Below are 16952 nucleotides of genomic sequence, written 5' to 3'. Positions count from 1 at the left end.
CTATCACCTGGGAGGACACAGAGCAGAGAACATAAAGAACCCATTGTCTGGGAGGACACAGAACAGAGATCCTAAACAACCCATTGTCTGGGAGGACACATAACAGAGAACCTATCACCTGGAAGGACAGAGAACCTAAAGAACCCATCACCTGGAAGGACAAAGAAGGGGTGTGGTCTCAGGGTTCCAATTATGGTTGGAAGTGTGTGAGTTAAGCGGGGCCCTTGAAATGTAAAAGTTTAAGAACTAGTAGATTAGCTCTATTGATGGATCGATAGATGGATGTATTGATTACTGATGGCGTACCGTTCCTGCCATGTCGTTCTCACAGACAAACACCTCGTCCACCGCCAGCTCTGGTTCGTTGTCGTTGATGTCCTGAACCAGGATGTTGACTTTGACAAACGACTGCAGACCTAAAGACACACATGATTATGCAAATAATCAGTGTTTATGCAAGGTATAATCAATGTCTATTCAAGGTATAATCAATGGGAAGCAGGTCATTTTGTTCTGGGTTTATTTCTCAATGAACGATTATTATGCGGCTACTTACTGCAATATCTATTTCTCCCTTCAAATGTTTTCAAAAACATTCTTGGAAGCTATATGTTTAGCTGGGAATGATGTTTACACAAAATCAAGCAACACAGAATGATATGAGCAGGTGCTCTGAGTCCTTTATTGAGTTCTGCGTTGAAGTACAGTCTACCTTTCATTTTAAATGGAAGCCAGCAACGTGAAGATATACAAAGCCACACCCAACCTTACAAAATCTACGAAGCTACAATCCAAGTTGGGCTGGCATCAACTGCAGTTACAAAACGTGTGCACACGTGCGTGCGTGCGTGCGTGCGTGCGTGCGTGCGTGTGTGCGCGCCGTACCGCTGGGCTCCTCCTGAGCTTTGACCTGGAACATGTACGTGGCCTCCATCTCTCTGTCCAGCTTCCTGATGGTGGACAGCTGACCTGTGAGAGGGTTGATGGCTACGGGGCAGTCCTTATCCTCTATGGAATACCTACAGACAGACAGACAGACAGACAGACAGACAGACAGACACATTTCATCAGAGAGGTCAGAGTGCAGGTTTCGCACCGGGAGCTGTTCTGGGGGTTCAATGCCTTGCTCAAGGTATATACAGTATATATAATATAATGCAGAGATGGTTGGACACTGGCCATCCTACGGTCGGTGCCGGGGATAGCACCAGCAACCTTTCAGCTAAACGTGGCCAACCTCTTTTCCTCTAGTCTATGGGCCATCCTGTCTGGGCAATCACATCTTCTAAAGACGAGTGCGTGCGTGCGTGCGTGCGTGCGTGCGTGCGTGCGTGCGTGCGTGCGTGCGTGCGTGCGTGCGTGCGTGCGTGCGTGCGTGCGTATGTGTGTGCGTACGCGTCCTACCGTAAGCTCTTGTTGGCCATGTCGGGGTCCTTGGCGGTGACCATTCCTATGTTGGTGACCATGGTTTCCTCCAACACGTTGAAACTGTAGATGGGCTTGGAGAAGACCGGAGGCTCGTCCACATCTATCACCCTGATGTTCACCTGGAACATTTTAATGTAGGTTAATATATGTTACCCTGATGTTACCCTGATGAGGTTCACCTGAAACATTGTAATACCCGTTAATATATGTTACCCTGATGTTACCCTGATGAGGTTCACCTGAAACATTTTAATATAGGTTAATATATGTTACCCTGATGTTACCCTGATGTTACCCTGAAACATGTTACCCGTTAATATATGTTACCCTGATGTTACCCTGATGAGGTTCACCTGAAACATTGTAATACCCGTTAATATATGTTACCCTGATGTTACCCTGATGAGGTTCACCTGAAACATTTTAATATAGGTTAATATATGTTACCCTGATGTTACCCTGATGTTACCCTGAAACATGTTACCCGTTAATATATGTTACCCTGATGTTACCCTGATGAGGTTCACCTGAAACATTTTAATATAGGTTAATATATGTTACCCTGATGTTACCCTGATGAGGTTCACCTGAAACATTTTAATACCCGTTAATATATGTTACCCTGATGTTACCCTGAAACATGTTACCTGTTAAAATATGTTACCCTGATGTTACCCTGAAGCATGTTACCTGTTAAAATATGTTACCCTGATGTTACCCTGAAACATGTTACCTGTTAAAATATGTTACCCTGATGTTACCCTGAAACATGTTACCTGTTAAAATATGTTACCCTGATGTTACCCGTTAAAATATGTTAACCTGATGTTACCCTGAAACATGTTACCTGTTAAAATATGTTACCCTGAAACATTACCCGTTAAAATATGTTACCCTGATGGGAAATGGAATGCGAGATAAAAGGGTTTTAAGATTTCAGGCTATATATTTTGAAAAACATTTTAAAATAGTTCAAATATCCAAAAAATATCCAAACAAGGTCTCGATGTAGACCTTGTGAGCTTGTAGTTCAGGGTTCCCCAATAGGCGGCCCGCGGGGGGGGGGGGGGGGGTCCCAGATATAAATGGCATTAAATGGGGGTCAGTAGCCTATGCATGTCAAACTGGGCATCCTTTTCAGATGGGGTCTTGCCGTGAAAATGAATTTTCAGGGCAAAACCTCGACCTCGCGCGTGCGGACTCGGCCCCCAGCCTGGTACCCTATAGTCAAAATATGGCCCTTGAGGAAAATTAATTGGGGAACCCTGTTGTAGTTGAACTTTGTTAAAATGTTTTTCAAGATATTAACATAATGGCAAATAAGTTGAGGTATAAGGGGTGAAGTCACGCCCAACATAGGGCCATTCGTCTAGCATTGAAGTCAACGAGGGGGACATGTTTTACTGACGGACGGACCACTTCCGGTTTATCTCATCGCAACAGAGACGCTGATAGACGGTATAGTCTAGATCAGGGGTTCTCAACGTTTTTGGCCGGGGACCCCCGGAAATGCTTTGGCAATGTCTCGGGACCCCCGCCCCGCCCCCTCCCGACCCCCAATATAAATTGACTGCTACAATAACCTTAAACCATTTTGGGCGGGAACCCCTTTTGGTGTTTTAAGCATTGTTATAATTTAGCTATTGAAAAATAGCAGATCTACAAGCTCGTAGCGCGCCACCGAGTGGCGCGCTACGAGCTTGTAGGTCTGCTATTTTTGAAAAACCGTAAAAAAATAATTTGGGGACCCCCTAAAATAATTTGGCGACCCCCCGAGGGGTCGCGACCCACGGGTTGAGAACCCCTGGTCTAGACTACCGTCTATCGACTACCGACTATCTCAAACTGAATCAATATAAAACATTAAGTTGGAGTCGGGTCATTGCTTTACAAAGTTCTGTCAGATCTGACTAATCTCCTTCTACCTTTTAGATCTATCACCTCCTTATTTCCGTTGCTTCAGTACGTCTTTATATTCACATCTTGAACCGACCCGGTTTATGAAATCGTCCGACTCTTTACATGATACTGTACACTCTGATGTGTTTGATTTGACCGTTGATTCATTCATTCATTATCCTATATTATGCTGAACAGTTTGGGGTGTGGGTGGGAGCGGGTGAGCATACGATCTGTGTCGTGAATGTCAGTGGCGTGCACAGACATTTAGAGGGGCAGGTGCTCAAGTTAAAAAAGGGCACCTTGTGCAGCGCGTGGAACCGGCCGGTTGCCTTAATCTATTTTGGGCGGGAACCCCTTTTGGTGTTAGCATTATGTTATGCTTTAGCTATTGAAAAATAGCAGATCTACAAGCTCATAGCGCGCCACCGAGTGGCGCGCTATGAACTTGTAGGTCTGCTATTTTTGAAAAATCTAAAAAAAGAAAGAAAAAAAAAAGGTTTTTTTTTTTTTTTTTTCCAAAAGGGCACATTGCCAAAAGGGCAGGGGGTGCTCTAGCACCCCCTAGTGTCTATCTGTGCACGCCACTGGTGAATGTATTTACTTGTACTGTAATGGCTTTCATAAATGATCATATATTAGTTATTAGTTGTACCATTGTTTTCTTGTTGCATTTGAGACTACGGGAACCCCCCGAAATGTAGACATACAGTACATACATCTCAAAGGACTTTATCCGTTCCTTTCAACACACTCTGACATGACATACATTCTGACGTGCATTCTCCCGGCGACAGTGAGCAGAGTTTCCTAACTCTGTCACGCACCACCTGGGCCTCGGTGTCCTTAATTATTCAACCATGATTAAAATTGCATCCTTTCATTAATAATAATAACAACGATAGAGTTGAATGGGTAATGATCACCTGGGCTTTGGTGACAGCAGTGTCCTTGTTGTCGGCAGGAGACAGCAGGTTGTTCTCTCTGACGTGAACGCTGAAGGTGTAGCTGCTCTTTGTCTCGTAGTCCAGAGCCTGGGGGGGGGGGGGGGGGGGGGGGGGGGGGGGGGAAGAGTTGTAATATAGATGTTCTCTACACATAATCATGTGGGGGGGGGGTGTTACCTTTCTAAGCATGAGGTCTCCATCCTTGGCGGGGGGGGGGGGTGTTACCTTTCTAAGCATGAGGTCTCCATCCTTGGCGGGGGGGGGGGGGGGGGGGGTTACCTTTCTAAGCATGAGGTCTCCATCCTTGGCGGGGGGGTATACCTTTCTAAGCATGAGGTCTCCATCCTTGGCGGGGGGGGGGGGGGGGTTACCTTTCTAAGCATGAGGTCTCCATCCTTGGCGGGGGGGGGGGGGGGGGGGGGGGGTTACCTTTCTAAGCATGAGGTCTCCATCCTTGGCGGGGGGGGGGGGGGGGGGTGTTACCTTTCTAAGCATGAGGTCTTCATCCTTGGCGGGGGGGGGGGGGGGTGTTACCTTTCTAAGCATGAGGTCTCCATCCTTGGCGGGGGGGGGGGGGGGGGGTTACCTTTCTAAGCATGAGGTCTCCATCCTTGGCGGGGGGGGGGGGTGTTACCTTTCTAAGCATGAGGTCTCCATCCTTGGCGGGGGGGGGGGGGGGTGTTACCTTTCTAAGCATGAGGTCTCCATCCTTGGCGGGGGGGGGGGGGGGTGTTACCTTTCTAAGCATGAGGTCTCCATCCTTGGCGGGGGGGGGGGGGGGGGGTGTTACCTTTCTAAGCATGAGGTCTCCATCCTTGGCGGGTGGGGGGGGTTACCTTTCTAAGCATGAGGTCTCCATCCTTGGCGTGGGGGGTGGGGGGGGTTACCTTTCTAAGCATGAGGTCTCCATCCTTGGCGGGGGGGGGGGTGTTACCTTTCTAAGCATGAGGTCTCCATCCTTGGCGGGCGGGGGGTTACCTTTCTAAGCATGAGGTCTCCATCCTTGGCGGGGGGGGGGGGGGTTACCTTTCTAAGCATGAGGTCTCCATCCTTGGCGGGGGGGGGGGGGGTGTTACCTTTCTAAGCATGAGGTCTCCATCCTTGGCGGGGGGGAGGGTGTTACCTTTCTAAGCATGAGGTCTCCATCCTTGGCGGGCGGGGGGTTACCTTTCTAAGCATGAGGTCTCCATCCTTGGCGGGCGGGGGGTTACCTTTCTAAGCATGAGGTCTCCATCCTTGGCGTGGCGGTGTTACCTTTCTAAGCATGAGGTCTCCATCCTTGGCGGGGGGGGGGTGTTACCTTTCTAAGCAGTAGGTCTCCATCCTTGGCGTGGCGGTGTTACCTTTCTAAGCATGAGGTCTCCATCCTTGGCCGGGTTCCGGACCACCCTGAACATGTCGCTGTATGGAGGAGCGATGGTGAACTCTGGGTCTTTGTTCTGGGTCTCGTCTCGGTCCTCCAGCTCCAGAACTCCCATCTTCACCTCCAGCTTCTGGTTCTCTGGTACCTGCAGCTCGTACGTCTCTGCATGGGGGGGGGGGGACACAGATCAAAATCTGGCATCAAAATCTACTTAAAGATGGAGTGCCACCATGTTTTTATTTTTCCAGTTTTTCGTGTGTCTATGAGGTGACAGTACTTCATTAGACACCCTGGAGTCGTTTTCATGTGCAATTGGTGTATTAACTTTGTATTTAGGGTTTCTTCCTGGAGGCTGAACCCTTGACAGTCAAACGGACCAATGAAATAAACAGTAATATAGTGACATCACACTATCAGTCCCTCCCCTAACCCCTCCCCCTTTATCATACAACTACAGCTGTGGGTGCGGCTTCAGTTCAGGTGGATCACCACCCACCAGGCAAACCAGGCATACTTAATGAACTGGTGGGCGTGCCCACATAAAAACAAAATTTTAACAAATACTGTACACTTTTTTGAAATAATTATACCTCCTTATATAACAATAAGACCTGATGATCATGTGGAAAATGATCAGGGTGGAAAAATTCACGGCACTCCATCTTCAAAGTATACATAACTAAATGTGGCTACTTGTTATGCAGAAGTTGTCATATGTATGAAATGTATAAAACATTCAGCAGATCTACAAGCTCAAATATGACTAATACTAAATTAAACGTCATTCAAAAGACTAAACCAAATCCAAATTTTCTGTCAAAACGAACAGCGCTATAAGGGGTGTGTTTGTTTGTGTTAGCGTACTTCTGGTGAAAGAGGCCATGTTGTCGTTGGTGTCTGTGACGCTGATGGTGACCGAGGTGGTGGCCGTGCTTCCTGCCGCCATCCCTCTGGTGTCCTGAGCCTGGACCACCACCGTGTACCTGGACCTGGTCTCTCTGTCCAGGAGGTCTGTCCTGGTGGAGATCACACCTAGAGGGACAGACAGAGACAATGAGACCTGGTCTCTCTGTCCAGGAGGTCTGTCCTGGTGCTGATCACACCTACAGGGACAGACAGAGACAATGAGACCTGGTCTCTCTGTCCAGGAGGTCTGTCCTGGTGCTGATCACACCTACAGGGACAGACAGAGACACAGAGACAATAAGACCTGGTCTCTCTGTCCAGGAGGTCTGTCCTGGTGCTGATCACACTCTTTGGAGGGACAAAGAGAGACAGAGATGGAGAGACAGAGAGACAGAGATGAATAGACGGAGACAGACACAGAGACAGAGAGATGGAGGGAGACAGAGACCGAGAGACAGAGATGGAGAGACAGAGATAGAGAGAGACAGAGAGAGAGCGTTTAGTTTTTACCTCCCTGTCCTTCAGCTGTTATAGTTACAATCAACTCCAGAATCATGTGTTCTTTTTCTCCACTTCCCGCTTTTTCTCCATAATTTTCGTGGTTATGCCAATTAATTCCTCCCTACACACATTTCTCATGACACGGAAACTCGCTCACTTTAGCCCGCTCGGTGGTGTCCCACGTGGCTCATGTTCGCTCGAGACGGCGGGGCTCCGTCACGGTCTTAGTCCATAGAGTTATATATTTAGGTCTAGTCCATAGAGTTATATATTTAGGTCTAGTCCATAGAGTTATATATTTAGGTCTAGTCTATAGAGTAATATATTTAGGTCTAGTCCGCAGTGGTTGTATAGACGAGAGGCACTTCCACGTTGGCCACAGAAGCGTGCCGTGGTTTAGAAGCACAACTCGTATAGGATTTAGAATGTCCCTCTTCAGTGAGAGAGAGTTGTGAGGACCTCAGTGAGGCCGGTCTACCTGTGATGCTGTCGATGGTGAATGCTGATAGGTCCCCTTCTTTTCTCAGCGAGTATCGCAGCTCCCCATTGGCTGTGGTCGGGTCGTCTGCGTCCGTTGCTTTCACTTCGACCACTTTGGTTCCTGAACGGAAGAGAGATAATGAAAGCAGTATAATTAATCATACTATATAAGACAAGCAGCTTAATATTATTGTTACTGCCTGATGGCCATATTGTTTTGTTCGGTAAGATGTTACACACTCACTCGTTACACAATCACACTCGTGTGAAGTGCACTGCGTGAAAAGAGGAGTTAACGGGCAATTATGGGCACTGTAATTTACCCATAAACCTCAAGTTTAGCAGCATATACAGTTAATATACGGTAATATACAGGTGTGATGGTACATATACAGTTAATATACGGTAATATACAGGTGTGATGGTACAATTTGGGAGTTTACCGGAGTTTGTTGTAAAGTTTAACGGGAGTTTCCTGTAATATACACATCCGTATTCCATGCTTTTTGCACAGTGGTGAGTGTTCTCATGCATGTCCCTGAAAAATGTAATACATCTATTACGAGATGTATTTATATCAGCAAGATGATGTCACAGACTTTCACTGGGCTAAGATGTTTTACCGACCCGTCCTGGGTCGGTAAAACGACCGAGCGAGCTGATCATGAAAGAGGCCTGGCTTTCACTAGTATAGTATGTACGTAATTGCCAATCCGTGCTATGTTTGGGTGGGATCAGGTTAGACATTATTTACAATTCTGTGCTATCGGGTTACAACTCGGACGGGACTGAGCCGGCCGGCTCTACCGCTCGATGGTGTCTCTCCTGGCTCCAGTTCGGCTCCCCTCCGTCACAGTCTATGGTGAGGATTTCAGTGTAATATGTATGGATTTTGTAGGTGTGTATCTACGGAATTACCAATCCGTTCTATTTTACTGTGTTTGGGTGAGACCGCGGGTAGGTTTTAGTACTGACCCGTCCTGGAGCGTTCCACGATGGATCCGTTGAAGGTTCTGGGGAACACAGGGATGTTGTCGTTGATGTCGTTGACCTGGATGATGAAGTCCCCGGCCTCCTCCACCAGCTTGTTGTTGCCGTCGTACATGACGGCCCTCAGGTGGTACATGCTCTTCTCCTCGCGGTCCAGAACCTTGGTGACGAACAGGTCCCCCTTGTGGTCCACCGTGAAGATGGAGTTGGCCCCCTCGCCCTCGATCGTAAACCGCTTCACCTCCAGCTTCTGGTTGGACTTCAGCTGCAAAGAAAAAACAAACAAACAAGAGAGCACAATGTTTATACCATAGACATAGGCTATAAAGGCTAGATGTCTCTGACGTAGTTCACCCGGCAGCCATCTTGCTGAGGTCGCTCAAAGCGTCCCGAGACATGGCCAAAGCATTTCCGGGGGTCCCCAGCCAAAAAGTAGACAATTGACACCACAATGTTATGCTTCCCCGAAGTAAAATGGCCGCCACGTAGCAGCGTCGCTCTCCATTGGCCAGCAGTGCAGGTGAGCCATCTAGCCTTTTTGTCTGTTTCGCTGTCACTTCAGTAAAGCAGCGTTCACCGTCGCTAGGCAACACTCGCATCGGTGCATTTTGCCCTCCTCAAGATGGCCGCCCGCTCAATGCTATGGGCGCCGCCATTGTTTGGATAATTATGGGTGTGCGAGATTTGTACTCATAATGAGAAATTATATATTGGGTCAGATTGATTGGAGATTAAGAAGCTCCTCTAGGGTGAGAGAGCGCAGGTCCCCACATTCCATTCCACATTCCATTGGGGGTTTTACGGCCCTTCTCCTGTTGTAGGACAGGCCATTATTGACTCCTCTTCACAGGGAAAGTCAACCCATTTAGAACATACAATAATGAAGTAACCTAATTCCTCTTCAATTGTTTAAATGTGTTCTAATAACCTATTATATATTGGGTTGGTAAAAAGCCTAAATGATAAATACCTGTAATAGTCTGACAGTTTAATCTAACCTAAAGTCAGATCTCCACACTGTCCTCTCAAAGAGAGGGCAGAAGGGATGCATGGGTCAGTGGCATATGATTGGCTGAAAGTGTAGCATGAAGGTGGGACTTCAGTCAGGGCCCACTGTGACTATATGCTGTATGGCACAAAGTGAGTTAGATTCACCCAATACCATCGAACGTGAACATGTCTAGGCAGAGACCAGCGGTATGTATCTGCTATAAATGATATGCTATAATGTATTATGCGATATAATTGTACATTATTAATAATTGATGTAATATGATGTTTAGATGGTAACCAAATGTCATCTGTGTTCTTGTCTCCCCATCGTTGATCAATTACCATCTGATTAACGATAAGGTAGAATTAAAACCACATAATTAATGTAACTAAGTCTGAGAAACAACAATGACAAGCTAAGCGTACCATAATCTGGGACAGTCTTAGAGTGTTCAAACGATAGCTAGAATTCCTACCGACAGAGTCAGGATAGAACCACTGTACCAATAGGACCTGTAATCCAGGCCGGGATACTGTATTCATCTTGTGTTGGGGGGAAGTGTGAACAGAACGTGTGAATGTACGATTGTAAGTGTTTATAATTAATATGAATTAATAAAAACCCTATAAAATGCACGTTTGAGTTCATCCAATATAAGCTATCATTGGGAGCATTTAGTTCAACTGTGCGTGTTAGTCCTTTAACTCTGCCTACTGCATGGGCTGGTCGGAGCCGGGCACAACATCGCCAAATATCCGAACAGTTTTAATTCGCTGTGCACTAAAGTGCACATCGGTGTGCTACTAAAGCACACAGTTTTAATTCGTTGCGGGGGGTTTAAAGCGTAATATAGCCTATAATCTAGGCATATTACAGTTTTAAATCGGCTGTAACCGTAATATAGCCTATAATCTAGGCATATTACAGTTTTAATTCGTTGTGCACTAAAGTGCACACGCTTTTAGGGGTAATATAGTCTATAATCTAGACATATTACAGTTTTAATTCGCTGCGAGCAGCGAAGTGTAATATAGCCTATAATCTAGGCATATTACCAGTTTTAATATAGTCTATAATCTAGACATATTACAGTTTTAAATCATAGAGCGTCACTGACGTGACGTGACTTAAAACAAGTTTGTACCGTGCGCATCAGCGCACAGTTTAAATCGTGGCCGGGCGGTTTGACTCGTAATACAGCCTATAATCTAGACATATTGCTAGTGTAAATCGCTGCGTGCAGCGACAAGATCTGTACCGTGCGCATCAGCGCACGGCTTACATCACGGCCGGGCGGTTGGAGATATAATATAGCCTAAACTGAGACCGTTTGGACATATTATGGTTTCAATCGCTACCGCGTTTAAAGAACTTTAAATTAGTGGTCACTAAAGTGACCGCAATTTAAAGGCAGTTGTGCTGTGCATTGGGATCAGTGCACAGTAATTCGCCGCCGAGCGAAAGTTAATTCGCCGCCGTGCGAACTGTTTAAACCATAGAGCCCCTAAAGTGCCTGGTTTGAACAGAAAGAAAGTGCCGCTGGGATCAGCGTGCAGCTGTACACGCGCCCGGGCATATTTAAGATATAATATAGTCTGAACCGAAACCGTTTGACATATTACAGTTTAAATTGCTACCGCGTTGTAAAGGGCTTTAAATAGCAGTCCCTAAAGGGATCTGCAATTTAAAGTTGTTGTAATTCAGAATATAGTTCAACTGAGACGGTTTGACTTTATTCAGTTGCCGTGCTGTTAAATTAAACAGCGTAGATCGGTGTATAGTCACTAAAGTGACCACAATATAACAAAGATAAATTACTGTGTGTTGGGACCAGCACACAGAGTTGAATCGTGCCACACTGATAACCACAGGATTAAATCAGACAGAATTGGGGCCGAAAGACGGCACCCCGTTTGATTGTGGTTTTTCTGGTGTGACGTTATTCAACTGAACTTCAAGCCGTGCGTTGATAGCAGCGCACGTGAATGCGATGCCGCAGTTGTTAGTAATCCATAGGATTAAATCAAACTATAAATGCTGCCGTGACGGCATGCCGTTTTGATTTGTGCTACTAACTGAGCGGCACCGTTAAACTGTTTCCATGTGGGTATGGGTCCATGCGGAAACAGCTGTTAAAACCGTAAGCTACAAAAGTGACTGCGGGTTTAACAATAGTTTGGGAGTCATTGTTCGATAGGGCAAAGTTCTAATCGACGGTCAGTTTAGGAAACTGATTATTTAAGACTATTGGTAACCAAACATAAAGTTTAATTGAGACCGGATAAGACACCGGTCGTTTAAACCAAGAGAGGTGCTTTTTATAGTAACCACAATAAAAGTGTTTCCTGCTGGGTGTTGGGCACCAAGGAGAACAGCAGTTTATTAGTGCATGTGAGGGGGGGGGTAATTCCTCTTTCTGTCATGCAATGTCCCAATGTGCTGAGACAGTGCAGGGGGACTGGTAATTACTGTCATGCGGTATAACCTACCAAAGTAGTAATTAATAGCGGTGATAGATGTTTAGAACAAAATAGGGTTTTAAACTCAGCATTAAAGGCGATGTAATAATCTTACCAGTCAATAATGTTTAACGCTGAATGCGCGCTTTGAAGTGCGCATAAAGGAAGGGCGTGTCTATAATAACTGTTGCGTGACGCATCTAGCAAAACCTGTAATCCAGGTTTAACGGAAGGCTATAGAGTTTGACCGCCCACGGCCAATATAAATCTATATACTTATATTATATATAATCTATATAATATAAAAGGGTTATAGTATAAAAAGGTTTATTTGGTGAAGGTATTTAACAGGGAAGTATGGGCTTCTCTGAGTACAGAGTCCGCTAATTAAAGCTGGGCAAAAACTAACCATTTACTTGAGTGAATGAATGATTTGTGAAGTCAACTAAACCACTAACCCAGTCCAATTAGTTCCTGTACTGTTTGTTAAAGGGAGGGACAGAGGGGGTGGAAAAATGGCTTCTTTAAATGGGCTACAGTTACAGAGCTCACAGGCTCAAGCTATGTTTGATAGCACAACCTATAGGGTGGATCTTTGTATGGACAGGGGTTCATCCAGTGAGATAACTGAAAGTTTTGCTGAGCTGGACAGGGCGATGGACAATGTGATAGACGCGTCGTCAGATTACGAGATATTCCTTCAGGAACAAAACGAAGATAGACTCGCACACATAGAAAATGAATTACTGAATTTATATGTTAAACAGTACAACAGTGAAAGATACCGTGTAATCAGGGCTGCTATCTGTCAGGAGAATGACAGGGTAGCCAGAGGTGTCGTCACAGCAGGGTGCCACCAGATAGGCCTCTGTGAGTGTCCTGCAGAGAGCAGGAACATAGGAGCCCCAGAGGAGAGGGGCATCCAGCCCGCAGACGCAGCACCAGACGTCACGAGATGTGACATCACGGGCCCCTTCGCCAGCGCAGAGACGGGCGGAGCGGAGACGGTGCCAGCGGGGACCGGGACAGCCCCAGAGGGGCGAAGAGACAGGGCTACCAGTCATCCGGGCTGGGAGCAGATAGAGCCTGTCACAACGGAGGCACAGCCTGGTGCTTCCTGCAGTAACCATGCAGGGGGCCCAGGGCCCTCTACACCAACCCTCAGTCAGAGAGCTGAGGGACCCGATGTTCCGCAGCCTTCGACAGTGGAGGAATGGCCGAACATCGAAGTGGGAAACCAACGAGCGGCAGACGTCGCACCTGCGAACGACGCAGGACAAGCCCTCAGTCAGCACCGTAGCAGGCCAAGAGCGGCTGCGGGCAGAGCTGAGGGAACCGACGAGAACCACACGACGTTTCCGCAGCCTTCGACAGAGGAGGAATGGCCGAACATCGAAGTGGAACCGACAGCAGAGGCAGAGCTGTCAACGGGAGCGGAACAGGTGAGCGGCCTTCCGGAGGAACTGGAGGCTGCCTACGCCTCACCGTTCATCAGCAGAGCCATGCCCACAAACGGCGTGGGCAAGGCCGACGAGTCATCAAACCTTCTCACCACAGAAACGCCGAGCGTGATTTGTGGCATTACTGGTGCCAGTCCACGCGTTCAAGAGGCGGTGGGGGAGGTGCATGACACACACGCCAAGCACCCTGGGGTGACTTTCGTGAGGGGTCCAGGCGAGCCAGAGAAGCACCCTGGGGTGACTTTCGTGAGGGGTCACCCGAAGATTGCCCCCGTGAAGGGTGGCAAACCAGGAATGGCAAAGTCCAGTCTGGTACAGAAAACCGCAGTGTCGACACATTTGTTGTGTCGAGTGTGTAAAGCGGCTGAAAAGAAGGCCACAATGGCTCCTGTCCTTTTAGATCCTAGAAAAGGAAAAAGATGGGAGTGGGTGAGCGCTTTCATGCCAGCGAGATCAGAACTGGGTCAGAAAGAGTAGCATGTGAAATGCTTCTCTACCCATTTGTTTTTCCTACAGCAGGGAACAATTGGGGCTTCAGTGACAACAAGAAGTCACACGGCACACACACACACACGCACGCGCACGCACACACACACTCACACACGAGATGTGTGTCTATCTGTGCATATTAAATGTGATGATGTATGTGGGTTCATTATATCTGTACTAGACAACGAGTAGCAGATAAGTGGATTTAATTTGTGCCAATTAAGTCCTTATGGACAAAGGTAAAAAAGAATGCTGGTAAAATGATTAAGTTTCCTTCGATTGGGAGGGGGGAACATTGTCTCTCAAAGTGCAAGTGGGTTTTGTGCGTGAACGCGTGGGCGCGCGCGCACAAACTATCACACACACAGGCACAAAGACTGCATGTGTGAAAGACACATAATGTGGTTAAAATGTTGCAAGGGTTTGCAATTTTCAATTGGGTTGCTTTTGGTAAAAGTCAAAGTAAAAAATCCAAAAAGTCAAATGATACCAAGTTGTTGAGATGCAAAATCGGTTATTTTGTTAAAATCACAATTTGAGGTTCCTAACACAACCAGGGGTAATAAACTGCATTGTTTGGACATGTGTTTACCAACTGGGCCCCATTCTGCAACCAAAAGAGTCGTTTCAGGTGGGGGGAGCGCAGGAAGAATGTTTCTTAAGACAAGGAACCAGTCTTGTGTGGAAATAAACTGTCTTCTTAAACAAGGGGGTTGTTTAGATAAGTCTGAAGCTTTGTCCGGGCAAACAGCCATAAAAATTAAACGGACAGAGGTGACCAAAAGTTCATGTCAGTTAGGTAACCCCTAACTGACATGACAGAAACAGCAATTCTCCTACAAAAGTGGAGATGCACTGTCTCACATTATTACAAGTATACATAAGTTTGATTAGCTGTAACTGAATTTAATACTCAAGGGTGCGTTGGGATAATTACAAAAAATGTCCACAATATCGACGCATGTAAACCTTTTATTATTTTCATTGTTTTATTGATTTATGCAGTTAATGGGTTGTGTTTTATTTTAATGTGTTTTTCAAAGTTGTATAATGTTATAACTTCAGTATGTGGATCCAGTATTATTTAACAGGTTCCGAAATTACTAAAAATGGCATGCGCCCAAATATCAAAAAATAATATTTCCGAAATATTAATATCAAAAATAATCTTTCAGTTTATGGAAAATGAATAACCATATCAATTTTCATAACTGAAACGTGAGGGGTGTTTGGATAATTATGGGTGTGCGAGATTTGTACTCATAATGAGAAATTATATATTGGGTCAGATTGATTGGAGATTAAGAAGCTCCTCTAGGGTGAGAGAGCGCAGGTCCCCACATTCCATTCCACATTCCATTGGGGGTTTTACGGCCCTTCTCCTGTTGTAGGACAGGCCATTATTGACTCCTCTTCACAGGGAAAGTCAACCCATTTAGAACATACAATAATGAAGTAACCTAATTCCTCTTCAATTGTTTAAATGTGTTCTAATAACCTATTATATATTGGGTTGGTAAAAAGCCTAAATGATAAATACCTGTAATAGTCTGACAGTTTAATCTAACCTAAAGTCAGATCTCCACACTGTCCTCTCAAAGAGAGGGCAGAAGGGATGCATGGGTCAGTGGCATATGATTGGCTGAAAGTGTAGCATGAAGGTGGGACTTCAGTCAGGGCCCACTGTGACTATATGCTGTATGGCACAAAGTGAGTTAGATTCACCCAATACCATCGAACGTGAACATGTCTAGGCAGAGACCAGCGGTATGTATCTGCTATAAATGATATGCTATAATGTATTATGCGATATAATTGTACATTATTAATAATTGATGTAATATGATGTTTAGATGGTAACCAAATGTCATCTGTGTTCTTGTCTCCCCATCGTTGATCAATTACCATCTGATTAACGATAAGGTAGAATTAAAACCACATAATTAATGTAACTAAGTCTGAGAAACAACAATGACAAGCTAAGCGTACCATAATCTGGGACAGTCTTAGAGTGTTCAAACGATAGCTAGAATTCCTACCGACAGAGTCAGGATAGAACCACTGTACCAATAGGACCTGTAATCCAGGCCGGGATACTGTATTCATCTTGTGTTGGGGGGAAGTGTGAACAGAACGTGTGAATGTACGATTGTAAGTGTTTATAATTAATATGAATTAATAAAAACCCTATAAAATGCACGTTTGAGTTCATCCAATATAAGCTATCATTGGGAGCATTTAGTTCAACTGTGCGTGTTAGTCCTTTAACTCTGCCTACTGCATGGGCTGGTCGGAGCCGGGCACAACATCGCCAAATATCCGAACAGCCATCTTTAGAGGCGTTTTCTCAGAACAGACAGACAGACAGACAGACAGACAGACAGACAGGTACCTGTCCTATCTTGTAAGGGAAGGGCGCGGGTCTCTCTTCCTCCACGTACAGATTGTTCCAGATCCAATCTCTCTTCTGCCTCAAGTGGATGGGAGGTGGTAGAGCGGATCTGCGGTTCGATTCCACCGCCTCCTCGGGAGCGAATAGCAGCTTCTCTGACCGCGTGACGTCGGCAAGGAGGAGGAGGATCAGGGGGGCTAGCAGCGCCCAAACCTGAGGACCACCCATCATCTAGAGAGAGAGAGAGACAGAGACAGAGACAGAAGATCGCATTAATACCAGAGAGAGGGGGGAGGGCTTTCTGTGTGGAGTTCGCATGTTCTCCCCGTGTCCCCTAGGGTAGGTACCCTCACATGTTCTCCCCGTGTCCCCTACGGTAGGTACCCTCACATGTTCTCCCCGTGTCCCCTAGGGTAGGTACCCTCACATGTTCTCCCCGTGTCCCCTAGGGTAGGTACCCTCACATGTTCTCCCCGTGTCCCCTAGGGTAGGTACCCTCACATGTTCTCCCCGTGTCCCCTAGGGTAGGTACCCTCACATGTTCTCCCCGTGTCCCCTAGGGTAGGTACCCTCACATGTTCTCCCCGTGTCCCCTACGGTAGGTACCCTCACATGTTCTCCCCGTGTCCCCTAGGGTAGGTACC

General features: G+C 46.4%; 1 protein-coding gene across 1 annotated transcript in view; it reads right to left on the bottom strand.

The window, feature by feature from the left end:
* The window catches only part of cdh5 (cadherin 5), a gene marked incomplete at both ends in the record, with an annotated part of 36368 nt that extends 19829 nt beyond the window's left edge, over positions 1-16539 (bottom strand). Inside the window, 10 exons of the mRNA XM_079531930.1 lie at positions 1-7; positions 307-416; positions 886-1019; positions 1405-1547; positions 4254-4361; positions 5618-5799; positions 6502-6669; positions 7523-7645; positions 8500-8779; positions 16309-16539. The exon at positions 1-7 is cut by the window's left edge and continues 96 nt beyond it. Coding sequence (XP_079388056.1) covers positions 1-7; positions 307-416; positions 886-1019; positions 1405-1547; positions 4254-4361; positions 5618-5799; positions 6502-6669; positions 7523-7645; positions 8500-8779; positions 16309-16539 — 1486 coding nt within the window. The remainder of the gene's footprint in view (positions 8-306; positions 417-885; positions 1020-1404; positions 1548-4253; positions 4362-5617; positions 5800-6501; positions 6670-7522; positions 7646-8499; positions 8780-16308) is intronic.
* Between the last annotated feature and the right edge of the window lie 413 nt (positions 16540-16952).

The sequence above is a fragment of the Electrona antarctica genome (assembly GCF_951216825.1).
Source record: "Electrona antarctica genome assembly, contig: scaffold_188, whole genome shotgun sequence".
Classification (NCBI taxonomy): Eukaryota; Metazoa; Chordata; class Actinopteri; order Myctophiformes; family Myctophidae; genus Electrona; species Electrona antarctica.
Note: the sequence above shows the minus strand (reverse complement) of the source record. Positions and strands in the feature narration are given on the sequence as shown.